The 17,586-nt window shown below is 41.1% G+C and overlaps 1 protein-coding gene across 2 annotated transcripts in view; it reads right to left on the bottom strand.

Moving 5' to 3' along the window:
* The window catches only part of nlgn2b (neuroligin 2b), a 61,341-nt gene that overhangs the window by 32,217 nt on the left and 11,538 nt on the right, over positions 1–17,586 (bottom strand). For both annotated transcript variants that reach the window (XM_070982253.1, XM_070982254.1), the window contains exon 2: positions 3,303–4,050. In XM_070982253.1, coding sequence (XP_070838354.1) covers positions 3,303–3,819 — 517 coding nt within the window. In that variant the 5' untranslated portion in view covers positions 3,820–4,050. The remainder of the gene's footprint in view (positions 1–3,302; positions 4,051–17,586) is intronic.

Genomic DNA, 17,586 nt, shown 5'->3' with positions numbered 1-17,586 from the left:
GTAGTTTTCTTCCTCTCCGAACATGAACATTGTTGTTCATTTAGTCATGAAAATTTAATGTCATAGCGAAATACCTACGTTTTCATGAGCTTTTAAAGCTCATACTTCTGACTAAATCACGAGACTAACAGCAGGTAAACTACTTTCTGGAGTGTGACAGCAGTTATGTGCAAAATGTAGCGTGTTTGATTTCAGGGGCATTTCACTCTCCTTCAGCTTCTACTTCTCTCTCACACACAAGGCAAAATACATCCTTGGGGACGGCATCAGCCTTGTGTAAGCAGTGACCCCTGACAGTAAGTGACAGATTCTGACAAGCAAACAGGGCTACATGTAAAATCAGTCTCACTCATTTGCACACCTCCTCCCCTGGGAATAACACAGGACACTCTACATCATCCTCTCAGAGAGTATGTGACACACGTTTGTACTATACAGCATAGTTACTGTAACCGCAGAGCTCTTGACTGATGTACGTACACTTTTAATATATTAAAAGTAGTTAAATCATTTTTTCAATCCCTGCTTCTCATCTCTTGTTCACAACTCCTCTATATTTCTCTACATATACTTAATATTGCAGTAACACTTTACATTTTCCACTAGCAATCAATCTGCTTGCATTTTTCGTTGTGTCATGGGGTAAATTTATCAGTAAAACAAATCATCTGCAACACTGACATAACGTAGCTAAGCAGGTTTATGTTTTCAGCAATGACTTCATACATGGTCGGCGGCAGTAACACATAAATGTGTATTCTTGAGTATTCTCAGGCAGCTCTCCGGTGAGCCCATTAATCATAGACTTTTTAACATTTTATCATTAACCTTGCTTACTATCATCAGTAGCATATGCTTTGCCGCCAAAGCTACACTTTGATCCTCTGTTCTTTTACCTGCCCATCTGCTTTCTCAAACGCTCTCAACTGGATCATTAATGCAGAAGTACACCCAGATAGCCCATGAAGAGGTGGAGGTTTTGCCTGATAGAGATGTTCAATTCTTGACTAATTTCATCCCATGAGGCCTGAGCAAGGTTGTCTTTGGTATTGTATTTGATATATTTTCTTCTAACCTATCAGCTACACCTTGATTGTATTCCTAATATAACCACAGTAGCCACAGAGGAGCATCCATGCAATACAAACCTGAAGAGTAAGTGAAAAGACCTCATTCCAGCCAAACCACGTAAGTGGCATGTGCAACTCTCCAAAATGGTCATTTTGGTTTAAAACCAGATGCTAATTATACTAAAAAAAACACAGTTTATTACAACACTTTGTTGACTAGTTTGATGCAAACAGGCACACTACAAATGCATCCTGGGTAAGATAGTTAGTCAGTAGCTAAAATCCTGTCATGAGCCATAATATAAGACTCTTCATCAATTCCATATGGCAATGTGAATGTTAGCCTTCAGCAAACTGAAATGATTAAAATGTGCATGTTAGTCGAGCTTCTAGTATCTGCTAGCACATTCACTGCTAGCTGACCACCACTGGCTGTATGAGCTCTTACAGTGTTATAGGACCACACACTGCCTGGCTTGGTGATGTTGTTTTTCAAGTGTCAGTCATGTTAGGAACTGATTACTGAAACTGATGTTTAATCTCTTTTTTACTATTGAGCTGCATCCTCTTCATGTTCTGACAGATATGTCAGATCTGTGTCTAGCTAGACATTTTGAACACAGTTGGTGGAAGTCATTTGCTGGATGACAGACCCACAGAATTTGAGGGAAGTGTCAGTAATAAAAGAACCTTAACATAGACACTGGAGTATTTATATTGAGGGCATCCTTAACTTCAGCAATGGAGGTTATGGGGGGCTTGTGTTACTACAAGTGGTCCTTTAGCTTGTTTCTCTCATAATCGTTTTTTTTTTCCATTTGCTAACTGTAAATCACTGGTTCGTCAAATCAAATCGAGGAAAGAAGAAAGAAATGTGGCATAGATAAATAATCTTTTCCCTTTGCTACAGACAGTTCAGACATATTTTCCAAGGACAGTTGTTAGGAAAGCCTTCTCTGGCGTTTCAGCCATCCTGCCATAGAAATACACGAGCAAGGCGATTGAAAAGTTTGCTCTGCTTACTCGTTGACTCAATCAGTAAATTCATTTATTCATGAAATGGTCAACAAATCTGTTGCAGTTTCAGTATGTTAGCATTGGTAATGTTAGTTCCTGTGGGGGCTTTCTAGACAACACTGACTTTGTGAAAACCAAGTAATGTGGTCACAGTTCGGCAACATTAGCAGAACATGAGAAACAAGGTCGTCTTTGGTGATGTATTTGGCACAGTTTTGGCTGTTCTTCTAGCCTTACCACAGTAGTACGGCATCCATGTCCATGAAATGAGTTATGTTAGTGTTAACAATGCTAGCCTAACAACAATGACTGTATTAAAACAAAGCAAAGTGATAAAGAAATTGTTAGAATATTAGAAAAAAAACTGAAGAAAAGAGAACAGTGCTTTCACAGTTTCTGGAAAACTTTCTCAATGCAGGGGCTTGTGTGAGTGTGCAATTTCAGAAATTTTGCTCTTCTGCTGGTTGAAGTAACAAAATGTTAATGGTGTCACTGACTCACTGTTTGATTTATTACATCAGTGGTTCACTTTGTTCAGTCACTCAAAACACATGAGACTTACTCCGCATTGCTCATGCAAAAGGTCAATGTTTGCAAGTTAACACAATTAGCATTATGAAGACATAATGCCCATGCATGATTTAAACAAATGAGTGTTAGTCCTCTAAAAGGTAGAATGTCACAGGGCGACTAACTGGGACAAAAAGCAGTCAGTTAGTAGAGCATGTTCTGTGTGAATTTTGAATATGTAATAAAATGTTAGATTAATTAAATATGAGCAATTAAAGTTAAATGTATCTAAGTGCTTAACAGAGTATTAGCACAATAAAGATGGCACATGTGACTCTGCAGCAGGAAGCGATTAGACTCAATAACCAATAATAATTGAGAATGGCATTAACACAAGCCCAGGAGATTATAAGAGAACATATTCTATAGTAATCTCCCACATGTCTATTGGCTCATGTTAAGAGCTCTTCTTCCATGGATTATAATCCTGACTAACTGATCATGATGATTATTACAGGCAGGGCTCGAGTATGGGCATAAATAGGAATTTATGAAAGTCATTAGAAAAGTATGAGCTGTTCTTACACAAAGAATCTTGAATTTCACTCTTATCCTGTCCTTCTTCTAACCCATTCTAAATGTAAAGACCAGTTTAATGGTTCAAGACTAAATTCATTTCCTGTATGAGCGTTTTGTCTTACTCACCATCTTCAGTGGGGACATAGATGTTCAGATAAAGGCAGTCCTCACTCTGGTTCTGAACATAGGTCGCTGCAGCATCCAGGTTGTCTGTGAACCACACTGGTAGCATGATCTCAGGCAAAACCCCGTGCACATTCTGTGGACACACTGGAGCAAACTGGGTGGCATTGCGGATTTCTTGCCAGGAGCCTGGAGCTTCAGGAGGCTGGAAGCGGCGCTCGCCGATAGGTGCGGTGGCATATGGGACACCTAAGTACTGTTCCACAGGGCCCAAGATCTCATTGTTGAGCTCCCTTCTTATACCACGTATCTTTCCATAGCCTGTGGATACTATGGGGTGTTTCAGGTCAACTCGCTGGCACGAGGAAAGGGTGAGGTGTAGCACTAGTCCCAAGAGCCACAGCAGACAGTGATTAGCAACCTGCTGAGACGTATAATGACGCCTTCCACCATAGCCTTGGTGGCTGGCAGCATTGAGAGGAAAAAACAACATGTCCAAAGTAAAAGCTCTTTTAGTCATATCACTAGGACTTCAGCTGGGTATAGAGGGGGATCACAAACTCAGTGGGTTATGGGAAATAACAAAGGCAAAAAGAGGATTTGTGGACAGGGACGGGTTGACCGTTTTCCTAGGGTGACATGGTGAGGCAGAGGGACAGGTAGCATTCTCAGGTAGACTCTGTGGTCTCTTCCGCCTTCCTCTTTGGAACTCCTGATTTGTCCAGAGCTGCAGTCAGGAAGCCAATTACACCTGGAAGACACAGACAGGTTTTAAATCAGTGTGTGTGCATGAATAGGTTTGCTCTTTAAGCGCTGTCAGTGTGTTTAAAAAGGCACAAGAGGACAACACGTGTAAGCTGATTTTACTGAGGATGAAGTGTCTGGAATAATGACACTTGACTGCAGATGACTCCTTTGTGGTACATTTATATTAACCCAAGGCTAAAGTTTGCTATTCTTTCTACCACACAGGCACCAAGGATTGTATCTGACCCGACATTAAGCAAACAATGAGGGACAGTCATTTAATAATCAATCCACACATCAAAGCAATTCAAAACTCAAAATATGGACTGCAGCAGAATTCACCCACATGTTTTCATTTACCTGAAATGGTTGAATCTTATAATGACACAATACTACTGCCTAATGTGCACATGATGTAATGCATTCCTGCATTGCAGCAGATGACAAAACAGCAATAAAGGACACCATCAGTGTTAATGATGGGCTAATGGATCATCTCTCCACCTCGAATGAAGTTATTTATGTGCTATAGTGTCCTGTATCATGCACTTATACGACGTTTCCAGACACACTGCAGTCTAATGTGTGTGTGTGAACTGCATTGTGGTAAATACCTCACCAACCTTTGCAAACACTCCTGCCACATTTCCTGTGGGCCTTAAGCCCGAATTCCTGTAAATGCCTATCCTCTCTCTCCAGTCAAAGGATAGGAGGACTTCATCAGTATATCGGTTGGTCCACCACTTTGGTCCCAACTGAAATGTCTCAACAACTGCAGGAGGGATTGCTTTGGCACCACTTTGGTTCACGAGCAAACACCTGCAACAACTAATGACATTTCCCATTAGCCTCTGCTGTGCTTTGTGGTTAGTGCTGATCAGCAAATTCCAGCATGCAAACAGGCTAATCTAAGATGGTGTACATGGTATACATCACACCTGCTAAACATCAGCACGTTAGCATCGTCTCTGCTCAAAGCACCACTGTGCCTAAAGACAAGCTCACAGAGCGGCGAGTGTAGCTGCAGACTCTTCGTGGTGTTTTCTCACAGAGACCCAAGTCCTCTCTGAATTTCAATTAAAACTTGGTCACGCTATCTTCCAAATTTAATTGGTGTAATTACACATTTTCTGCTTGTCTTATAGAGGTTACCAAGACTTAATTCTAACAGTTGATTTAAAATTTGTGCCATTTCACAGCCTCCACTGCTGCTGATACAGTAGCAGAAATGGTGTCTAAATTAGGAGGGACAAATCTTCACTGAACATGAAACCAGCTGAAAACATGCTATTATTATGTTGCATTCCTCTTTGTTCATCACAGTGGCATTCGCTGCATCCACCGGTATCTCTCCAGATTACTCACAGGTTGCCACTGTGTTCATTTATGATTAACTAACAACTACTGTACCATTGAGTCATGCACATGTAGTTTTATCTCTATTTACTTTTGTACCATTGTGATGCCATCTGTCTACATTACCAATCTCGACACTCAAATTTAGTGACATTTGTAGGCTGCATGTGGCTTGCTGTTGGCCAGTCAAAGCTAAATTCTTGGTCTCCTCAAAGTCCTTTCTAGATTCACTGTCTTATATTCAGATTGGCTCAAACGTCTCTTAGATTCAACTTCTGCCACAAGTCACGTCCGTGGTGAATATGCAAATAACCACATACATCACATCTGCCAAAGAGACTTGCGTGATGCCTCCCTAATACGTTTTGGGTGCAAACACATCGCTGCATCTAGAGTTGTAAACTTGTCGTCACGTCACCATTGGGCACGCTGGGGTGGAAACTGTGGAAAGAGCCAAAGGTTACGTTTGAATCTGTCTTATACCTCCAACTAGGAAGAACTTGGTAACAGAAGCTTATATGAGCAGGTGAAGGCAGGATTAAGCATCTGCAAATACTCAACCTGGCTGCAAAAACTTAATTTGAAATCCAAAGGGAATCTTTTCCACTGACCTAGTGTTGCTTTCGTCAACGAAAATTATGACTAAATATCGTCGTCAACGAACCTTTATCACATTACAAAAATGAGACGAGACGCAACGTAAATGCTGGTCATGTGACGATAACTATAATTAAATATATAATGCAGGATTGTTGAGGAATAAAAACGAGACTAAATGTGGTTTACAAAATAAAAACTCTGCTAAAATGTCTCTTCATATTCATTGACTAAAACGAGACGAAATGTTACAATGTTATTTCGTCTCGTTTAGTCGCATTGTTATTATTTTGCAGTGTTTCTGTTTCCTGTGTCTCACTTCAAGGGCTGCATCAGGTCACACTGTGCAATCGCAAGCGACATCTCTTCCTAAATCACCACTCGCAGCATTATTTACAGTAGAAGATGCAGCTGCGGTATGTTAGCATTAACGACAGACAGCTGACACAGAGAACGGGACCGATGGCTGGCCAGCCGTGGTTCGTCTTTAGTTTGGCTAAACGAAAATTTTGGTTTCGTCTGCACTGCTAGGTACTTGACTGGGTTAAATAGAATTGCATTACTAAAAAGAGACTAAAATACAATTTTCCTTGACTAAAACTAGACGAAAATAGTCACAGATAATTCTGATAAGTCTGATAATTCGGATAATTCTGACTAAAATAAGACTAAAATGCACAGAATTTTAGTCGACTGAAACTTGACTAGACTTAAAAGAGTACGAACGTGACTAAAACTAATAAAAACTAAAATGACAGCTTGACACAAAGACTAGACTAAGACTAAAATTAAAACAGGCCGCCAAATACAACACTGCACTGACCATACCGTGTTGTGGCCCTTGCCGCCTATTTCCATCTTGCAGATAATTACAGTATTTCGGAGTGTAAAAGAACACTTGTCTTGTGATCAACGTGAATCCACTGAGAACACAAAACAAATAACAGCATGTTCACACATCCTTCTGAGGAGTGAACAGGCAAAGCCCCACTGGCCCTGCACCCCTTTCAGCCATCCACACTGTGTCAGAGTTAGCCTTTCCCTCTCAACTCAGTTCAGTTGGTTCTTGCTTCCACATCATTACAGATGAATGGGCAGTGCTTATCACACTCTGGCTTTGGGAGACGGAGCCGTTTAGGTGTGATAAAGGCTTTATGTGGCGCTAACTGTTGGTTGAATGCCGCCTCATCCCTCCACCCTCAACCCTGCAATATACACACTCCACTGCCAGCCAGCAGACACAAGGGATGACAGTAAAATATAGCAGAAAGATGGTGTGCAACATTACAGGATGTTAAAAGTTAGTGATGTGAGTGGCCTCTTAAGGACAAAATAGGAACAAGTTGTCTGGAAAAATATTCAGTTCATTAAAGCCCTCTGAGTGACTCCATCTTATGACAACTCTACTCATTCTGAGGAGGAGGTTAGAAGTGTGAGGACACCCTGAATTTTCGTCAAAAAACTTAGTGTGCATACATAGTCAAGCTGAAAATCCAACTTAGAAAAAAGATTAATGTGAATTATACACAGTGCATGACTCTACGCGCTGTTGTAAAAAGACTCATTGTGAGGGGGTAAGATTGCGTGATTTAGAGAAGCCACTAGACTTGGAATAAGAGGGAGATGTGCTCCTTCTCCCAAACTGTTCATCTCATTTTTGCTTTAACTTTATTCACCCAGCCAAGTACGTTTAAAGTAGTAGTTTGACAGTTGGGGGGGGGGGTATGCATGGCTTTGATTTGTTTTCTTGCTAAGAGCTAGATGATGATGATCCACGCTACTCTAACGTCTATCTGTAAAATATGAAGCTAAATTCAGGAGTCACTTATCTTAGCTGAGCATAAAAAGGCGCAAAAAGGCAGCCTGGCTCTGTTGCAAGGTTAATCATGGTTTTACATGCGCAGGTCTATGTCTTGTCTGTCCAAATACAACCTCGTGTAAAGCCAAAAAGTAGTGGTTTCATATTTGATAAATATCACAGTGGTGATTATCTTCTAGCTACAACTGACAATCAATAGTAAGACCAAAATGATACAAACACAGGCTGAAGTACTGTAAATACAACCATACATTTACTGCACAGTATACTCACTATACAGATCTATACAATACTGTACAAAGTCTGTGGTTTCCAATGCGCTGAATTACACAGAGCAGCTGTTGCTACTCACTGCTGACATTAGCTATAGGTACATTTCCATTTTGATTTTAAAACAGCCATCTGTGCTTGTATTTTTTTCAATAAACGTGACTTAACATACAGAGCAAGGCCAAGGTCAGAGCGTCTTCAGTATGCACAGCAGTCCCAGGGATGCACACAACAGTATGTCCTTACTGGCTGGGATAGCCGAGGTGTGGGTTAAGTATCCGTGCTCAGATTGCTCTCTGTAATGCTTACCTCCCTGCATGTACTACCAATGATGTACACACACATGCTTAAAATCCAATGAGGCATCAGATGCTGCATGTGAGCACAGACTCTACAGTAAGCATAAATTGGCCTGTTCTCAACCACTCACGTGTGACTTGCAAATGGTAGTACCCTAGCACCCTTAACATCTGTTCACGTCAACCATCCGTGAGCTGAAACCGCGGTGAGTGTGCATCTTCACGCACAAAAAGGGGTGAATTGACACACAAATCACCGGGCTGATTTAAGCTGTTTTCTGTTCTGTTTTACATAATAGGCAGCCTTGTCAGCTGAAGCTGTTTGAGAGGGTAATGTCCCTCCGCCGGTTTGACACTTTTATGGGCACGTTTCAAATGGAACGGTCAGAGTGGTTTGTGAAAACTTTCACAGGGTGGTGGTGCTGGGGGAAAATGCTTGCCTTGGGATTTTAGATTGCTTTGTTTCCACCTTGAGTGTTAAAACTACATGCAACACTTTAGCTGTCAAGCTGTTCTCCTCTGCTAGTCAACATCTGTGGATGAAAAGCAGCGTAGCAAACCAGAAACAGACTGCCGAGTTCCTGACTAAACCTGGGTGTCTCTATCTACTGTCACTGTGCTTAGAAAGAGGGGCCCTTTAATTGGAAAATAAAACAAAACTCTGATGGCTGTATGTCGTATTCTTCTGGATAAATCCCTTGGGCAAAAGATATGTATGCAAAGACTTTGATAGCAAATCCCCCTTATTCCTCGCCCCATAATAACTTGTATGAATTATGGGCACGACCTCCGGTTATTCCTTTCACTGAACTGGCGTCTGTCAGAGAGGTTTGCTACAGGTGTCTTCCTTTTTCTTAGAGATCCTGGAAAAAGAGCTGATGTGGGAGCACAGCCTGTCACACCTTAAACTGAATAATCTGATCATATCTCTGCCTGTCTGGTTGGGAGAACTACTTGTAGAAGAGTCCTTGGATAGCATACAGTAGCATATTTAGCTACTTTATTGATTTTGGTGCTAACAAAGGTGAAGGTACTTCCATAGAAACAGTCAGCCGACTTTTATTATAGGAAGAGTATGTAACATTTGACAGAGGAAATACTGCATTCTTGCTTTTATGAAGGAAAAGTTGAGCTAATGAGTAAAACACATGAATACACTCAAGGGTTTTGCTTTTGCGTTCTTCCCTTGTATGACCGGTAATTTATTATGTTAGAAAACTTGAGACATTACTGTGTAACTAACAGTAGTAACCAGAACCTATAAAAGAGCCAAGTCAGAGCTCCAAAAGTCCCATATCACTGCTTACACTGAGGTTACTTAGTTTGCTTACATCCTGCAGGTGTAGCTCGTGGTATGTGCAGATACAGGTGAAATAACACAGAACTTGTCTAAATATAAAAATCATAAATCAAGATATTAAAAGATGCTGGTTAGGCTTTAGGGGGATAAAACCGCGAGGCTAGCCAGGCATGAGACTGGTGAACAAGAAGTCATGCTCAAATTTCACGTCATGGGACCAGGATTAAGGTATGTCCCAAAATCAATTACACAACTGCACAGATTGTAAATGTGCATTTCATGTGTTAAAGAGTTCAATATGTGACTGTTCAAATCTGTCGATTTGGCAGATTTCACTAGAAAGTTTGACTTTTAGAGAGCAAACATGCTGATGAACATGATGTAAATGTCAGGTGCAGCCCGTGGGCATCGTGGCATGAAAACACGGCAGTCACACCTGCTGTGAAAGATTAAGGGAATGTTCCTATTAGCAGGTGTAGTGAGAACGATTTACGCGGTTTTGATTAAAAGAGATGTTTAAAGGCCTTAATGTTCCCTTAAATCTTTAATGGACTAGGCAGGATGAATAAGTCGTCTTGTTGATGAAGTGAGAGGCTAACAGAGGAACCGGAGCTAAGATTAGACTTGTCAGGCTGCATATGTAGGCTCAGCCAAAGGGCCTCATCCTCTTTTCACACTAGACGTTGAAGCTATCCAAAATGTGCCCCTATGCCTCCATGTACAGACTGCCAGGGAGCACTGGGTGACACAGGAATAGGAGACGAGGGAAGAAATGGCTCAGTTAGTTCATTCTAAAATTCGGTGCTCACAGGGCAGTTTCAGCCCATCTCAATTAGGATCCTGTGTGATTCTACTGGTTTGAGAACCAACCAGTCAACTCTAATAAAATCATGTGAATCATCAGTGAATTTTAGGTCAAAATTTCTGAATTTATTTGGAAAAAACAACATCCAACTGATTGAAAAAGTGTATTTGAATCAGAGAAGACAGTTAATCCCCTTAAAGATTTTTGTCTTTTACAATATGACATGCCACATAATGAACAGTGAAGCCCCTGAAGACAAGGGGAGGGCTGCAGAGGGTAAAAGGCAGAGATTCGGCAGACTTTATGTCAATCGAGCTTTAAACCATATTAGGATTATTGTAATAGGATCACTGTTGAACCCTTTGAGAAGATAGATATTTATTTTGTAATGTATTCTTTCAAGCCGTGGAGATGAAAAATCACTGCTGACTTCAACGGTGTCATTAAGGCTGCGGCTTCACGCAGCTGAGAGAATGTCAGTAACATACAGTATTAACCTGGCAGCTTGAGAAGTTTTAGCATAACTCAGTCAGCGCAGGAAGACTAAAATGTGATTGAACAACTATATTTTTAGGACTTTATGTGCAACACAGTTGAGCAAGAATTAAAAACCCTGCACCATCTGCATCATTCTTATGCAATCAAAAACACGGTTTATCCAATACAGGTATAGCCTGTCAGGACCAGATGCTTCAACTTAACAGAGCACAGACATCCACTTTACTAATCAGTTTCAGCACAGAGAGACGACAGGCGACACATCACCGTCATATCTTCAGACAGCTGGTTAGCTAGCGTTAGCAGCCCAGCAGGTCAGGACAGACTGGATGAAGCACGCTGTTTAGTCGACTCCTGGTCCAGATAATGTCGAGCACAAACTGAGCACGCAGATGAGTGTGAAGTCTTTTTTCCAGTCCCTCTCATAGATACCTCAGTCACTGTGATTTCTGCGAGGCAGAAAACACGGACGGAACAGCAGAATTTGATAATAAAGACGGAATCAACAATAAAACAAGGAGTTTCATAGCCAAATCAAGACCACCCTGAAATTTAAAACAGATATTCATTGTCCTCAGAGGATGATTTCTAATAATGTTCAGCCTGCACTATCTTCAGGCTGACATTTACCTTTCAGCAGTACCTAAGTGCATCACAAGGTACCTTAAAAACCTATGGCAAAATTTCCACTAAACCTGGAATGAATATTCCTCGTCCCCATCGTCCTCAACAATGAATAACAGATGAAATGAAGTGAGCACACTGACTGTAAACTCACCAGAGGATTAACTCTTTGCATTCCACGAGGTTTGCTTTGGCTCCACCCTCAGGCCAAATGACAACTTTGCAACCATGCTAATGTTGCACGCTTTGATGTTGCCCAGAGGATAAACCCTTCATTTTTAATGATCCCATGGCATTTGCTCCCGCGCTACCCTCAGGACAAATACTACATTTTTAGCAAAACTGCAAAATCGACACCATGTTGTTTTGCTGCAAGCTAAATTTTTGCAACGATTACTCCATTATTGTGAGTTATAAATAATTTATTAAATCTGAGAAAATAAACATTTTGGGTTGGGTCTCATTGGCAACCTCATAAGTGCAGACAATACCATAAACTCTCTACACTCAAAGAGGAGCTCGATTAGATACCACAGCTGCTCCATTTGCCAGAGCTTTCCCATCCTCATCACACTGCAGCCAGAATTTTTTTTCCACAAGGAAATATCACTTTACACTTATTATTATTGCAATTAATCCAAGAAATGACTGCAAACATCTCAATGAAAGGGGATAACGGCTTGCTGGGCAAATCCTGACTGAGCAGCAGAGGCCTCCAGCTCCACTGCAAAGACAGGTCAAAACAAATTAAACGTCATTATATTTCTACACTACACTGCTGCATGGATTCACCCCAATAATTAGAAGAAGTTCAAGTAAATTATCAAGTAGAAGTCAATTAAGGGGGCCTTAATGAGGCATCAATGCAGGTTATTGAAGCAGCAGCAGGGATCATAAAGCAGCAGGAGCAGATAGGAGATGTTAGACAAAAGGCCCTCTGTCACTGCTGGATCAGAAAATCAATATGTTGCTGTTGTTTGCCACCGTTCTGTCTCCTTAACACCTGTAGATCACATGGAAAACCCTTTGCTCTCCACACCAGCGCACAAACAGAGAAAGATAACGTGACAGCTACTGGCCAGATGAGCAGAATTTGGTATAGATGAACATTGCTGCCTCTAGGGGGCTGTTCCTCTTTATTTATCTGCTTGCTTAAGTGTGTTTGGTAGTTGTGAGTGGGAGAATGTGTCATAATGAAGCCAAGCGGCGTACGCAATCTGGTGACACACTAATTAGCGATGATCTAGGTGAAATGCTAGCTGTGTTAGCGTGTGCATAGGTGTCTGTGGGCAATACACACAGTTTGAGGGAGCAGTCTGACAGCTGCTTTGCCTCAAGCTTAAAGCTAATTTAAGAATAAAATGGCCCACTAAGTTAAATAGAGAAGGTAGCTTAGCCATGTTAAGACCACTGCCCAGGCTCACTGGTGTACAGTTGCACCTAAAAATTCAAATAATAATCATGATGCTCATGATAATCCTGATCAAATCTACAATGCAGAGAAAATAAAATTGAGGAAACAGAAAAGGTGGTTGCAAAGATGAAGACAATAGATAAAAGCATGTCTAGAGGGGCGCAATTTAAAAGGAGATTTGCAGGATAACATTGAATTAACTAGCTTACGTTCCTCAGGCAGGCACGTTCGACGCTAAGCCCCCCCAGCGAAACTGCAATCAGCTTTATTCTCGACTCTAGACTGAGAAAGAGCCCGAGGATCTCGGGCTGACAGGAAACACCAACGTCTGAACGCAGCCACGGGCCAGACGCTGCTGCATCCTACTTTAAATGTGATCATTGAAAAGTGATGACACCACGCCAGAGCCCCACAATCTCGCACAAGTTTACATCATGCTGTAGCCTCTAGCTTGGAGCAGATACACTGGTGCATTGGTTGGCAACTATATACAGCTCTGTGTTATTTCAAGTATCCCACTTGTCCGAGGACCCCCAAGTAATATACTATCAGCGTGTGTCTCAATGTTCTTGATGTGAATGTGTTATGAACATTTCACTGGCAATGTGCGAGTCTGACTAATTCATTACCAGCTGTGACAGCTCACATCCAACTGACAAGCAAATCCCTCTCCCTTTATTTGGAGGATGTCTGGATAGGACGTGTTGTTGTAAGTTGGTGAAATAAAAGCCATAGGGATAGGTTATTATACAAATCACGAATGATATGATAATATCATAAGACTGCCATGAGAAAAATACCCCAAACTCACTGCCGAGCAAAGGGCTGCACTGCAAATGTACAGTACATGCTACTAGACAACGAAAGACTAAGGGATGTTGTACAGGACCTTAAATGTAGGATTAGTCAGATGTATTGAAGAACATACAGTACATACAATATAAATTGGTTTTGTCACTAATCAACTAATCACCTCAATTAATTAGTAAACAAGGCGTGAAATATATTGTAAAAGAAAATACAGTTTGTATTTTTCTTAAAAAGCCTTGTTCTCTGGGTTGATAGCATCAAATCAAATATGTGTTTTCCTTTTCTCAAAATGATACCAGAGAAGTTGAATTTTACATCCTCTCGTTCAAACGTTGTTATATATTTAAGGTTTATTCAACAGCTCCTGTCTGTTTCCACAAGACAGCCCCAAAGCAATTTCTGCATATGTGTCTTTTTCTGGTTGTGAGCTCAGCCTGTTCGCTGCAGAACTGACGAAGGTTTGAGATCACAGGAAGGAGGAGAAGGTGCATGGTTGTGAGGGTGTATGATAAGAGCTGGAGGTCAAAACGAGGAAGGAGAAGAGGGTGGCTTACAAAAGTCATGGAGGAGCAGAGACCAGCGGCAGGAAACACCGAGGGAAAAACTGCCATGGCTGAAACATAGGCAGGTGCAGGGAGCAGAGGTGACGTGTGGTTAAGTGGTTTGCTGAATGTCAAGCTACAGCTCATCCTGTAATCCTCTCACTTAAAGCGCCACCATACTGATAGCTGGTGAAGCTAACTTTTGGCAGCTAAAGATGAAACCCGCTGTAAACAGTTATAAAATGTAGTTATGCAGACCATAGTATGGTGAATTGCATGAAATTTTTCTGAGATATACTTAGAGCATATGCAAGGCGCTTTAAACCGTGCAATTAAAAAGACAAATATTAACGACTTTATCATCAGTGACCTCAATCCTACTGTGTGGGAACAATGACATGAAAGCAAAACAGAATTCTTTGAGATCTCTCTCTCCCTTAAAGAAAAATGGCCTTTTCAGAGGCCATCTTGCTTGTTTGAGGACCTTCATGCTCAGTTGGACTGAGGTCCGATTGATGTTCAGCCAAAAAAACTTGTTGGTTGCCTTGTCTTTATGTCTAAGATCAATGTCCTGGTTCTGCAATTGGGATGTAATGTATAAAAAACCTGTCCCTGAAGCTGCATGTCAGAACTTTAACCTCACAGCCATTGTTTCATTTCACATTAAATGTGCTCGAGCAGAATAAAAACCATGTCTCTGTCCCAACGCCTTCTGACTGTGCTGTGTACATTTACCACAGTAGGCAGCCATTCTGTCCCCGAGCTGCCCTCACGACTCATTTCAATCCAGTGTCACAAGAGAAGTAACACAGCTGCTTACTCTGGTTTTAAAAGCCACAGCTGAAAAAGATTCGTTTCTAGGAAGCAATAATCACGATTTCTCTGAACAAGCGCAGTACGCTATCATGCATTTTTTACATTTCTAATATTTCCTAATTTGCTGCCGGGCTTTATTGGATTTAATAAGTCTCCTACCTTTTGACAGGATGTCAGACGGACAAGTTTAAGTTTTATAGAATGAAGAGCATATTAGCATAGTAGCATATTGACTCTTCCTTGGTCATTATAAAGCACTTACCAATGCCTTATTGTGGGGGTTAGGGTCAACTTCTTTCCTTACGATCAATAAGCAGTGATTAGGTTCGGTAATGGCTTGGTAGCTGTGGAATATGGTCACGCAGAATAAGACATTAATATGTGTTTTATGATGATTAATGAAGAGCTAATATGCTGCCAATATGCATGCTGATAAGCAACTAGTTAAGGATGACTAAGTGTGCCTTTAATATAAAGAAGAAAGCACCTACAGTAAAAATATAACCCTGTTTTCTTTCACAGTAATGGTAAAATAAAGTGTCTAACACATCACATTTCCTGCGTGTGTTACATAATGAAGCCATTTTCAGTTGATTAATCATCGACATTGATTTTAGGGGAAATTGACAGGCCCACATGGCAGTGGGTATATTTAAGTCTGCATTAATAGCCCGGTACACTAATTAAGACATTAATCTAGTTGTTGCAGTTGTCGTGTCAACACTTGTCTGTCGATGTCAGCAGGAGGAATGTGCGAACAGCCTGATTTCAGGTCGTAATTTTCTCTTCTTAAATGTGTTCTTTGTGTCAAAAGGGACAGCGGAGAATTTGTTTGTTTGCAAGGATGGCAAAAAGGTGACTGGGAAGAAAAGCCCTCATTTTTGGACTGAACGCTTTTAGCTAACATTATGAATGACGAGGCTTCTATCAGCATGTTCTGAGAAAGTCAAAGAAACCACAATAAAGACATACAGAACAACAGCCCGACATTTCTCCATAATTCCTTGTGCCAAATTCTTCTCAATGTAAACTGCCCCCAGTCTAATCAAACATGCCCCTGCTGAGTGAAATCACTTTAATTTGAACTGTGTGTGTGCGTTTAATTGAACTATTACTGCAATCACTGTTGTCACAGTAACAAGCATGCCCTGGTATTGTTCCTATCATGTAATCAAAACAAGAGCAGCCAGTTATGTTCTGTAAAATTACACTCAAAATATGATTGTTTGGGGCTTTTTTCTTTCATGTTGTGCATAAATAAATCATTACTATCCACTTACATTTGGATGCTGTCAAAGCGTGTTGCAGTTAGGTACTCTGTTACCTGTTATCCCCCCGGTCCCTGGTGGAAAGTGCATTATGCTTTAAGGAGAGTTAGTGGCTGAGAGACACATGTCAGCCACACCTGCTTCATTCTTACATAAGATCATGTGAGTACAAAGAAATACTCGGCTAAAAGAGCACACATGCTTGACACCGTACGGCACATTTACACAGTAATGCTGTTGTTACAGAAGTGTGCAGTCGGTGGGGGGAAAGGGAAGAGCAGCTGCAGTCTGGATACTGCACCAGTGTGGCCAGATAAGGGCTGTGCGGGAGAAATGGTGTGAGATTTAAGACTAAGTGACATGGATGGCAACCGAAAGGTGGGAAAATGGAGTTATTGCATTAGTGGCACTGAGTGATATGGAGATGTGGTGAGACAAAGAGACTTACAGATGTGTCTCTTAAGACAATGACTGACATTCAGATCATTTGAGTGACTGGGAGAGATGGTTGGAATCATTTCTAAGATCGATTAGTTTCTGCTAATAATTTCACAGATTAAAAATATATTAACTGACAATGCAGAGGACCATAGACGTCTCGCATAAACTGTTTTATTGTAGTACCTGTGTGCATCAGTAGGTGGTGCCTCTGTTGATTGCTAATATTATTGCTGGATGAAATTAGCGTGTGTGCTGACTGCCTGTAAAAGCTGCAAATAAGAACAAAAAACAAGCGCCCCCCTCTTCCTCTGCCCTCTGTAGAGTGAGGTAGACCTATAGCTAGGTACATTAACACCCATGGTGGAATACCCAATTGCTATGATTAAAATCTAACCATTGTGTCCAGTTTAGCTAGCTCATGCTAAAGGCAGCAGCCTCTACAGAACCACCTACAGTATGAGCTGCTCAGTCAGTCAGTGCTCTCCAAAAACATAATAGGAACAGTCCAAGAGACATCCCACTTCTTTAGGTGTAAGTTCACTCTACTGGTGAAAGTGAAACATTCCTTGAAAACAGTGCAGTAAACAGTGTTCAACTCACCCCGATCAAGTAGCTAAGGCGTGCTGATTCCTTAAATAGACCAGAGCAGCTAAAATTGTTAAATAAATCAAATTGTAATAA

The sequence above is a fragment of the Chaetodon trifascialis genome, chromosome 16 (assembly GCF_039877785.1).
Source record: "Chaetodon trifascialis isolate fChaTrf1 chromosome 16, fChaTrf1.hap1, whole genome shotgun sequence".
In the NCBI taxonomy this organism is placed as follows: Eukaryota; Metazoa; Chordata; class Actinopteri; order Chaetodontiformes; family Chaetodontidae; genus Chaetodon; species Chaetodon trifascialis.
Note: the sequence above shows the minus strand (reverse complement) of the source record. Positions and strands in the feature narration are given on the sequence as shown.